Source organism: Nycticebus coucang, chromosome 22, assembly GCF_027406575.1.
Source record: "Nycticebus coucang isolate mNycCou1 chromosome 22, mNycCou1.pri, whole genome shotgun sequence".
NCBI classification, from domain to species: Eukaryota; Metazoa; Chordata; class Mammalia; order Primates; family Lorisidae; genus Nycticebus; species Nycticebus coucang.
In genome coordinates, this window is record NC_069801.1 from 35,972,600 (window position 1) to 35,984,907 (window position 12,308).

Consider the following 12,308-nt stretch of genomic DNA (forward strand, 5'->3'; position numbering starts at 1 on the left):
TTATCTTTTCACTACGATTTCCACCTTAGCTCCACTGTGTTGGAAAATATACTCTGCATGACATCAGTCACCTGAAACTTGTTGAGATTTCCTTTATGATCTAGCATAGATCAATATCATATGGTTAATTTCATAAATATTCCATGTGTACTTAAAAATACATATATTCTACAACTGTTAGGTACATTACATTCTATAGATGTCAATTGTGTCAAATTTCCTAATTTTGTGGTTCAGTCTTCCATATCTTTAATGGGATTTTTTTGTTTGTTGTGTTGAGTTAGTCTGCTTGTTCTATGGGTAGAATGAGATGGGTTAAAATCTGGCACCATGACTGAGGATTTGTCCATTTCTTTCAGTTCTATTAGCTTTTGAGGCTATGTTATTGGGCATATACTAATTTAGTTGGTAACTTTCTTACCAAATGCTCTTTTTTTTTTTTATTAAAGGAAGAGAAGGAGGGAAAGGATCCAAAATGCTCTTTTTACATAATAAAATATCTTTGATAATCTTTAAGTTGACTATTTAGCACATTTACATTCAATGTAATTCCTAATGTAATTACTTCAAATACTATTTATTTTCCTTTATTTCCCCACCTTTTCTTTGTTCTTTTCTTTCTCCCTTTTGGCCTACTTTTGATAAACCAAGCATTTACTATCTTCCCATACTACTTAAAAATCTTTTAGTAACCTAGAGCAGTGGTTCATAAGGTGTGGAACTATGATCAATTGCATAAGCAGCATCTGAGAACCTCTTAGAATACAAATTTTCAGAATCCAATCCAGAATCAGAAATTCTCAGAGTGGGCCCGGCTGTCTGGGTTTTAACAAGTCCTTCAGACAATGGTGTATACTGAAGTATTAAGAACAACTGCACTACATATTTCAACATGTCCATCCATCTTTGACATAGTACTTTTATCACTTTTCATAGAACACAAAGAAGTGAACTTCATTTATTTTTTTCTGCCTTGCACTAATAGTAACATGTATTTTAATTCTACATGTATTTTAGACTGTAAGGCACTAAGTTTTATAATGATACTGTTGTCATTGCTTTAAAAACTAAATATACATTTAGACTTACTGATGTACATACTCTTTTGGAGGTCTCCATTCTTTCCTGCATGGGACAATTTTCCTTCTATCTGGAAACTAATTCCCTTTAATTTTTTAGAGCTGTTATGCTAGTAACATATTCTCTCACATTTTGTTTTGGTAAAAACATATTCCCTTAATCTTTGCTTTCTACAGAAATTTTCTTTGATTGTGGAACAGATCGCAGGTATTTCCTTTCAGCACTATGTATAAAACTTTCATTATGATGTCTGATTTTCATTGTTTCTTATCCTTTGAAGTTGCCTGTTTTTCTCTGATTTTTGTTTTTTTCTTTCTCTTTGTTTTTAGTAGTTTGGTTTTAATTTCCCTGATGTCATTTTCTTTCTATTAATTCTTCTTAGGGTTCCCAGAACTTCTTAAATCTGTGTTGTGTTATTTTTAAAAATTAAAACACTGCTTCTTCTCTATTCTTTTCTTCCTCAACTCTGGCACACTAATAATAACTTTGCTAGATCTTTTCCATGTGTCCCATATCTCTCTTATTTTCTGTATTTCCTTTTCTGTATTTTTCTTACTTTTCCTTTCTGTGTTTCGATTTGCTTCTTTTCTATTAACCTTCTAGTTCATTAAATCTCTCTGCTGATGTGTATACTCTGCTGTTAAACCCAACTATTAAATTCGGAAAATTTCAGTTATTATAATTTTTTAGTTCTATAGTTTCATCTTAATTCATCCATATAAATTCCAATTCTCTTGTAAATTATCTATAATTCATCTATTGTCTTGAATGTATCAGTCATACTTATTTTACAATCAATATTCAACCACTTCTTGATCCATTTATATTCTCCTACTCCACCACCCTTAATCTTTAATTATTTTGTACTATTTCTTGACATACCTGGGAATTTTGGACTGAATGTTATACCTTACTTATGGAAAATTATCCAGAGCTTTATATAAGCTCTGGATGACATTATCTTTCTCTAAGGAGAGTTTAATTTTCTTCTGGCACGAATAATATTAGAATATCACATTCTAATAACAGTTGAGGCTAATCTATTTTGGTTTGCTCTTACGCATAGAACAAAATCCTCAGATACCAACTTGATAGCCTAGGGTGTTTGCCATGCCTCCGTCCTCTTCTGAAGACCATATTTGTCTCTCCTATCCTATAAGACTGTTGAATTCTGACCAGTGAAAAATCTACTTTGTTTGTCTATGTCTCAGCCCCAGCATACACATTAGGTGTTAGCAAACACCTAATGTGGATATTTCTTACAAAAAGCTGAACTCGGGGGAGATGGGTAGAGGGAAGGGGATTGGTAGGATTACACCAGCGGTGCATCTTACAAGGGTATATGTGAAACTTGGTAAACGGTCTGTGAAGCTAGTGAATGATGCCCCATGAATATATCAATGTACACAGCTATGATTTAATAAAAAAAAAAAAAAAAAAGCTGAACTCAATTCTGAGATTCCTTAGGATCATGGCTCTTCAAGTCCTGGCTATTTGGTAGCCCCAAACTCCAGGTTTTTGTCTCCCAAGTTTAATTACTGTTCTAAGCTACTATTCTCTGGCCCCTATGCCATGCATTGAGAATGGGAAATTTACCAAAGGAAAATTTACAAAGCTAGTCTCAATGTGTTTCTTTTTTCTCTGGGATCTTGGTACCTGAAGTTCTGATGATGTCTTAAGTCTTCAAAGCCTCCCCATTTTGTTTTCATTGGAGTTGTGTTGTCCAGTATTTTATATACATACAAATAGGCAGAAGGGTTAGTCTGATACTAGCTGTTTTATCATATCTGAATGCATAAGTCCAAAAACTCCAGTTCCTTTGCCATCTACATTATTTGGTCATTAAGTCCCAGCATTACTATACCCTAATTGTTTCCTGATAACCACAACTGTCCATGTTTAAGCTTTCAACATCTCTTAGACTACTGCAAAGAATAGTATTAGATATTTCTGATTCTAATCCTTCTACTTCACCAGAAATTACTATATAGATGGGCACCATTAGAAATAATTTTTTAAGGTACAGATTTCTGAGCCCTATTCACAGGACAAAATAACTGATTTGGGAGGACTGCAATGGAATACTAGAAATACAACCACCACCAATCACACGCACATACACACTCTCCCTAAATGATTGTGATGTAATCATCCCACAGATTGCCGATATGAGAAAAAGCATTTTTTCTATACCTCAGCTACCAGTTTTCTTTCTAAATTGGAAATCTGATTATGTTACTCTGATTAAAATATGTCTTCTGTTTATCCGTTACCTTTCCACAAATAAAAGGATCCTATGAGTACTACATTAGTGCAAGTGTATGTATGTTTGTATTTGTGTGTGTGCATGAGAAAGCAGGAAAGATTCAAGAGAGGGAGAGAGGAAAAGAGGTGAAAGCTAGAGGGAGAAAATGGGAACAAGATTGAAAGAGAATCTGTGCATGAAAATAAGGGATGTTTGAAGTACTCACAGTATATTAAGAAATAAAACTGGGGCGGCGCCTGTGGCTTAGTCAGTAAGGCACCGGCCCCATATACGGAGGGTGGCGGGTTCAAACCCGGCCCCGGCCAAACTGCAACCAAAAAATAGTCGGGCGCCTGTAGTCCCAGCTACTCGGGAGGCTGAGGCAAGAGAACCGCTTAGGCCCAGGAGTTGGAGGTTGCTGTGAGCTGTGTGAGGCCACGGCACTCTACCAAGGGCCATAAAGTGAGACTCTGTCTCTACAAAAAAAAAAAAAAAAAAAGAAGAAATAAAACTGAATTCATGAATCTCCCAGAGCCTCATTAAGGGTTTTAAGATCAAAGATTAAAAAATTACCTTGTAAAGAACAGACAACTGTATCCCACTCAGTATCTAATGACATGTCACAAAGGTTTAACTCAAGCATCAAAAAAACAAACAAACAAACAAAAAAGGCAGCAAACTACCAGGATGCACTGTTTCTGAGTATGTTTCTAGACTTGAATATCATGAAAATAGGTAGACCATTATTCCAGTGAACTCTATGATGCTGACCAAATTATTTTGCTGGCTCCCAGAAATCAATGGTCTTTTATTTAACCACATATTTGGAGGGGTAATCAATGGCTTTAAAACAAACCAATTCAATAAAATGTTGGCTGAGAAATTCTATCAATGGGAACCGACAGAGTCAAGAATTTAAATTAGTACAGAATTTCCAATTTCTCCTGAGACTTATCTTCTTCTAATTTGCGCATACCTCAAAGCACTCTGGATTCAGCTTTCAAGCTGCCATGTTAAGCAGTCAAATTTATATTATCTTTCAATTCAAGCATATAGAACTCTATCATTATTATAAAGGCAAATTAAATGTATTACTCAATGACAATTTTAAAATGTTTAAAAAAATGAAATTACTTTGTTAGTCACAGTGTTGATTGCCAGAGTTGGAGAGGCACTTCCAGAAATAATACACTCCATTCCCAAAGAATCTGAATCTATGCTATATGGAGTTGAGGCCTAAAATACAAGAACAAAATAAATAATTATTAGCTCACATATCCAGCAACTTTAACACAGTTTGAAGGGATTTCATTAAATTCTCCAACTGCTGCTTCAGTTCTGTTTCTGAAAATGAACTTAAATCATTATTGAAATCTCTTCTACTCTATTTCAGTATGCTACTGACCTCATACCACAAAGTCCACTGGTATGACTACTCCCTAATAACTCTTCTAATTGATTGCATTTGGCAAACATTATAAACTTCTGTAGTGGAAACTATTATTAGTCCCCTAATGTCCACTCTCCCCTCCTCCCTTTTAGTACAAAACTCCACAGTTAATTGCTCAATGGCTGTTCACATACAGGCTACCTTTCCAGATTCAACTGCAGCTAGATACAGCATTCATGTGACTAAGGTGTGGCCAATGGCATTTGAGCAGGATTAACTTGTGAAACTTCTGAATCATGTCTTTGAAAGAACTTGTTTGTCCACCACTTTATCTTTCCCTCTTATTACAACCTGGAAAACAGATATGGTGGTGGTGATCTTGCTTAACCATAAAGATGAGAGTAATAACCTTGAAAAATACTGGAAAAACAAGATTAAAAGGCATCCCTCTAACCCACCTATCAGCTTGGATTTTTACGTAAGGAATAAATCTCTGTAGTTTAACCTAATTACAGCTTTTTTTTTTTTTTTTTTTTTTTAAGACAGTCTCACTATGTGGCCCTGGGTAGAGTGCTATGGCGTCACAGCTCACAGCAACTTCGAACTCTTGTGCTTAAGCGACTCTCTGGCCTCAGCCTCCCAAGTAGCTGGGACTACAAGTGCTTGCCACAGGGCCCGGCTATTTTTTGGTTGCAGATGTCATTGTTGTTTGGCAGGCCTGGGCTGGATTTGAACCCACCAGTTCCAATGTCTGTGACTGGCCCCCTAGCCTCTGAGCCACGGACACCTGAGCCCATAGCTTTTTTTTTTTAACTTGACTTTTTTTTTTTTTTACACCACATGTACCATCTATATTTGAAATATACTACCTTACAATTATAATGCTGTCTACCAAACTTTGTTAAGAGAAATTTCAATATGAATTAAGGAACTTAACTAAAAATATCTGAATCAGGGTGGCACCTGTGGCTCAGTGGGTAGGGGCCAGGTTCGAACCTGGTAACTGTTTCAAACTCGGCCCCAGACCAACTGCAACAACAACAACAACAAAAATATATGAATCAAAGTTTCCTTCAAAGGGAAAAGCACTGGCTGACGTTCCCCCAAGGCTATAGCCTTTAGGACCCAGCTGCCGGAGCAGCACAATCAAACCAGCAGGTTGCCTGATCCCTCATAGCAGCAAACCTGCTCCCTCCTGGGGCCGCAGATGGCCCATGGTCCCCCTGGTACCTCGGGGCTCCTGTGGGCTGTGGGTGGAGCCCCAGGAGCAAAAGGAACACTTGGGAAAGGCTGGAACGTGTCCCTCAGGGTTGCCAGCTTCTGTCTATTGCGGTTGATTTCTCTCCTGAGCAATTTGACATCACACTCAGTGGACACAATAGCCATCCAGCAGTCTTCAGCTCATCACTTATGGAAGAGGATGTCCACCTGATAAATGGAAGTGGCTCCCTCCAATTCCTGGGCCAGGTCCTCAGCCATCTTCTTATATATGTCTCTTGTCCTTTGAGCATAGTTTACCATCACTGACACGGTGGCAAGTCTCTTCTCTGTCTCCAAGCAGTGGGCTTCCTCCTCCGTGAATTTCCTCTCAACTCCCACCACATGCTGTTGCTCTAAAGCAGGGAGTCTCTGCAGCCTCAGCTCCAGCTCCTGGGTCTCCCTACCCAGCCAGACATTGTCTTCCCAAAGAGATACAGCCTAGGCCTGCAGGGTTTCTTTTTTTTTTTTTATTTTTTTTATTTTTATTAAACCATAGCTGTGTATATTAGTATGATCGTGGGGCACCATACACTTGGTTCATAGATCGTTTGACACATTTTCATCACATTAGTTAACATAGCTTTTGTAGCATTTTCTTAGTTATTTTGCTAAGACCTTTACATTCCACATTTACTAGGATTCACATATACCCTTGTAAGATGCACCGCAGGTGTAATCTCATTAACCCCCCTCCTTCCCCCTCTCTCCCCTCCCTTTCCCTTTCTCCCTATTCTTAGGTTGTAACTGGGTTATAGCTTTCATGTGAAGGTCCTACATTAGTTTCATAATAAGGGTGAGTACATTGGTACTTTTTCTTCCATTCTTCAGATACTTTACTAAGAAGAATATGTTCCAGCTCCATCCATGTGAACATGAAAGAGGTAAAGTCTCCATCTTTCTTTAAGGCTGCATAATATTCCATGGTGTACATATACCATAATTTATTAATCCATTCAGGGATCGATGGGCACTTGGGCTTTTTCCATGACTTAGCAATTATGAATAGGGCTGCAATAAATATTCTGATACAAATATCTTTGTTATGATGTGATTTTTGGTCTTCTGGGTATATGCCCAGTAGGGGGATTACAGGATTGAATGGCAGATCTATTTTTAGATCTCTAAGTGTTCTCCATATCTCTTTCCAAAAGGAATGTATTAATTTGCATTCCAACCAAACCTCGAATAGCCAAGACATTACTCAAAAATAAAAACAAAGCAGGAGGAATCACGCTACCAGACCTCAGACTATACTACAAATCAATAGTGATCAAAACAGCATGGTACTGGCACAAAAACAGAGAAGTAGATGTCTGGAACAGAACAGAGAACCAAGAGATGAATCCAGCTACTTACCGTTATTTAATCTTTGACAAGCCAATTAAAAACATTCAGATTCCCTATTTAACAAATGGTGCTGGGTGAACTGGCTGGCAACCTGCAGAAGCCTGAAACTGGACCCACACCTCTCACCATTAACCAAGATAGACTCTCACTGGATTAAAGATTTAAACCTAAGACATGAAACTATAAAAATACTAGAAGACAGTGTAGGGAAAACCCTTGAAGAAATTGGGTTGGGCGAGTTTTTTATGAGAAGGACCCCCCGGGCAATTGAAGCTGCTTCAAAAATACACTATTGGGACTTGATCAAACTAAAAAGCTTCTGTACAGCCAAGAACACAGTAAGTAAAGCAAGCAAACAGCCCTCAGAATGGGAGAAGATATTTGCAGGTTATGTCTCTGACAAAGGTTTAATAACCAGAATCCACAGAGAACTCAAACGCATTAGCAAGAAAAGAACAAGGGATCCCATTGCAGGCTGGGCAAGGGACCTGAAGAGAAACTTCTCTGAAGAAGACAGGCGCATGGCCTTCAGACATATGAAAAAATGCTCATCATCTTTAATCATCAGAGAAATGCAAATCAAAACTACTTTGAGATATCATCTAACTCCAGTGAGACTAGCCTATATCACAAAATCCCAAGACCAGAGATGTTGGCGTGGATGTGGAGAAAAGGGAACACTTTTGCCTGCAGGGTTTCCATTAGCTTTTCTAACTCTTCCTTCCTTTGGGTTTCTCTGAACACTTGTCCAGCTACTTCTCCAATTTTCTCCTCAGATCTTTCCATGGATACAATTCAGTCATCGTCACTGACACTATTTGGAGGGACTTCAGGCAGGGAGGCTGGGCGACCAGCCTGTTCTGCTTTCTTCTTTCCTTCCACTTCCCCCTCTATGTCCCCATCCTCTGTGTGGTCACTCACCAGGCTGTGCAGTTGCAGAGGGCTGAGCAGAGTGTGGACCAGGGATGACCATCTCCTCACTCGACCACTCTCAGCCTGGTTAATTCCTGCCTTCATCTTTTCCAGCTTCCCCTTCTCCTCATACTGCATCTTTGCTTCTGTCTAGCAAGGACTTGGTAGAACTGTTCCTCACACCGCTGGTGAAGGTCACAGATGTCATCCAAACCCACTGTGGTCTTCCTCTGAAGATATCCATCATACTAGACACAAATTCACTTAATTCTGAACATTCTGTGGGTTCCATTATTATGTTGAGATCAGTAATAGCAGAAGATAATCTTTCCTTATCCTGAATTTCCAGAATCTGAAATTCAAGTTGAAATGTAACCAGGCAGCAATTTCCTAACAATGGATGTCTCTGTAGGAACTTGCTTTACACTCTTTTCTGCCACCTCAGTGCTTGGTAGGTACTCCGTCTTCATAGAGTAATTTCTTATATTGATGCCAGTAAGGATATTTAAAAATGAAAATTCTGATTCTAAACATCCAAGCTGACTTCTCAGATATTTTGAAGATTTCCATCCTCTAGAATTTGGTATATTTCTTGAAATGATTTTTGACCTCAGTGCTTGGTAGGTCCTCTGTCTTCATAGAGTAATTTCTTATATTGATGCCAGTAAGCATATTTAAAAATGAAAATTCTTATTCTAAAAGTCCAAACTGACTTCTCAGATATTTTGAAGATTTCCATCCTTTAGAATTTGATTGGCATATTTCTTGAAATGATTTTTGAACTCGGGGCATCTCTTCCCAGGGCACTGGCCTCTCTTAACAGGCCCACAAAAAGGCTGCAATCTCAGCTTGCAAGGCGCGCACCTCGGCCCGCTTGGCATCCATAACGTGGAACTGACGCGAATCAGTTCTGAAGCGCCGCAGTCACCTCCAAACAGGTGCATTAACTTGACTTTTTATTGATACAAATCAGATGTACATATTCTTGGGGTACATATAATAATTAGACATATTCATATAATCAAATCAGGGTAATGCGGATCCCGCTCACCATAAATATTTATCTTTTCTTTAGGCTAGGAACATTCAAATTATCCTCTATTTTGAAATGTACAATCAGTGTTAACTATTGTCACCCTACTGATTTATCAAACACTAAGTCTTACTTCTATGTAAGTGTATACATTACATTACTCAGTGTACAGTACATTACTATACTCATTAATCAATCTCTGTTCATTCCCCCACCTCCCTACTCTTCCTAGCCGCTGGTAACCACCAATCTACTCTTTACCTTACTACTTTTTTAGTTCCCATACATGAGTGAAAACATGTGATACATGGGTGTTTATCTTTCTGTGTTAAGTCACTTATAGTTTTATTTTTCCTCTTTTGTCTATCAGAACAAGTGAACAATATCCTAAATACAACTTTATATGCATTGTTTATAGAGTTAACATGGTGTCAAAAACAATATAGAAGGTTTTCTGCATTTAGAACTTTTGAATATATACATTGTGACAACTCACCTATCTCTTCCAAGAGATGGTTTTTACTGCTTTGGTGAGCCCTCAAAAGTTCAACTTCAATGATGAAAGTTAAATAAGGGGAAATATAAATAATTTATGGCTCTGAAGCCAGTTCTTCTTTTTTTTTTTTTTTTTTTTTTTAGAATCTCTCATTTTTGTTTTTTTTTTTATTAAATCATAGCTGTGTACATTAATGTGATCCTGGAGCACCATACACTAGTTTCACAGACGTTTGACACATTTTCATCACACTGGTTAACATAGCCTTCCTGGCATTTTCTTAGTTATCATGCTAAGATATTTACATTGCACATTTACTAAGTTTCACATATACCCTTGTTAGATGCACCGCAGGTGTAATCCCACAAATCCCCCTCCCTCTGCCCACCTCCCCCCTCCATCCCCTTTCCCCTATTCTTAGGTTGTAACTGGGTTATAGCTTTCATGTGAAAGCCATAAATTACTTTCTTAGAAGGGCTGAGTACATTGGATACTTTTTCTTCCATTCTTGAGATACTTTACTAACAAGAATATGTTCTAGCTCCATCCATGTAAACATGAAAGAGGTAAAGTCTCCATCTTTCTTTAAGGCTGCATAATATTCCATGGTGTACATATACCATAATTTATTAATCCGTTCGTGGATCGATGGGCACTTGGGTTTTTTCCATGACTTAGCAATTATGAATAGAGCTGCAATAAACATTCTGGTACAAATATCTTTGCTGTGATGTGATTTTTGGTCTTCTGGGTATATGCCTAGTAGAGAAATTATAGGACTGAATGGCGGATCTATTTTTAGATATCTAAGTGTTCTCCATACATCTTTCCAAAAGGAATGTATTAATTTGCATTCCCACCAGCAGTGTAGAAGTGTTTCCTTTTCTCCGCATCTACGCCAACATCTCTGGTCTTGGGATTTTGTGATATAGGCTAGTCTTACTGGAGTTAGATGATATCTCAAAGTAGTTTTCATTTGCATTTCTCTGATGATTAAAGAAGATGAGCATTTTTTCATATGTCTGTAGGCTGCGCGCCTGTCTTCTTCAGAGAAGTTTCTCTTCAAACCCCTTGCCAGCCTGCGATGGGATCACTTGTTCTTTTCTTGCTTATACGTTTGAGTTCTCTGTGGATTCTGGTATTAAACCTTTGTCAGAGACATAACCTGCAAATATCTTCTCTCATTCTGAGGGCTGTTTGCTTGCTTTATTTACTGTGTTCTTGGCTGGGCAGAAGCTTTTTAGTTTGACAAGGTCCCAGTAGTGTATTTTTGAAGCTGCTTCAATTGCGGGGGGTCCTCCTCATAAAATACTCCAGGCCGATTTCTTCAAGGGTTTTTCCCTGCACTCTCTTCTAGTATTTTTATAGTTTCATGTCTTAAGTTTAAATCTTTAATCCAGTGAGAGTCTATCGTAGTTAATGGTGAAAGGTGTGGGTCCAGTTTCAATCTCCCACAGGTTGCCAGCCAGTTCACCCAGCACCATTTGTTAAATAAGGGAATCTTTTCCCCACTGAATGTTCTTAATTGGCTTGTCAAAGATCAAATAGCAGTAAGTAGCTGGATTCATCTCTTGGTTTTCTATTCTGTTCCAGACATCTACTTCTCTGTTTTTCTGCCAGTACCATGCTGTTTTGATCACTATCAATTTGTAGTATAGTCTGGGGTCTGGTGGTGTGATTCCTCCTCCTTTGTTTTTATTTCTGAGAAATGTCTTGGCTATTCGACACTTTTTCTGATTCCATACAAAAAGAAGTATTGTTTCTTCAAGATCTTTAAAGTATGACAGTGGAGCTTTAATAGGGATCGCGATAAAATTATATATTGCTTTGGGTAGTATGGGCATTTTAACGATGTTGATTCTTCCCAGCCATGAGCATCGTATGTTTTTCCATTTGTTAACATTTTCAGCTATTTCTTTTCTTAGAGTTTCATAGTTCTCTTTATAGAGATCTTTCATGTCCTTTGTTAGATAAACACCCAAATATTTCATCTTCTTTGGCACGACTGTGAATGGGATAGTCCTTAACTGTTTTTTCAACTTGACTATTGTTGGTATACATAAAGGCTACATATTTATGAATGTTGACTTTATAACCTGAGATGCTGCTGTATTCCTTTATCACTTCTAAGAGTTTTGTTGTAGAATTCCTCGTGTTTTCCAGATATACAATCATATCATCTGCGAAGAGCGAAAGTTTGATCTCTTCTGACCCTATATGGATACCCTTGATTGCCTTTTCTTCCCTAATTGCAGTGGCTAAAACTTCCATTACAATGTTAAAGAGCAATTGAGACAACAGGCAGCCTTGTCTGGTTCCTGATCTGAGTGGAAATGATTCCAATTTAACTCCATTCAATATGATATTGGCTGTGGGTTTGCTGTAGGTGGCCTCTATCAGTTTAAGAAATGTCCCTTCTATACCAATTTTCTTAAGTGTTCTGATCATGAAGGGATGCGGGATATTATCAAAAGCTTTTTCTGCATCGATTGAGAGAATCATATGGTCTATGTATTTTAATTTGTTTATGTGCTGAATTATACTT

The 12,308-nt window shown here is 37.9% G+C and overlaps 1 protein-coding gene and 1 pseudogene across 6 annotated transcripts in view; both read right to left on the reverse strand.

The window, feature by feature from the left end:
- Positions 1-12,308, reverse strand: part of FOXJ3 (forkhead box J3) — a 174,665-nt gene that overhangs the window by 28,470 nt on the left and 133,887 nt on the right. For 4 of the 6 annotated variants that reach the window (XM_053576413.1, XM_053576410.1, XM_053576409.1 and 1 more), the window contains one exon: positions 4,460-4,561. The exons of the other annotated variants lie outside the window; for them this stretch is intronic. In XM_053576413.1, the coding sequence (XP_053432388.1) occupies positions 4,460-4,561 (102 nt within the window). The remainder of the gene's footprint in view (positions 1-4,459; positions 4,562-12,308) is intronic. 6 annotated transcript variants of the gene reach the window in all.
- LOC128575438 (centromere protein P-like) lies at positions 8,362-9,157 on the reverse strand (annotated as a pseudogene).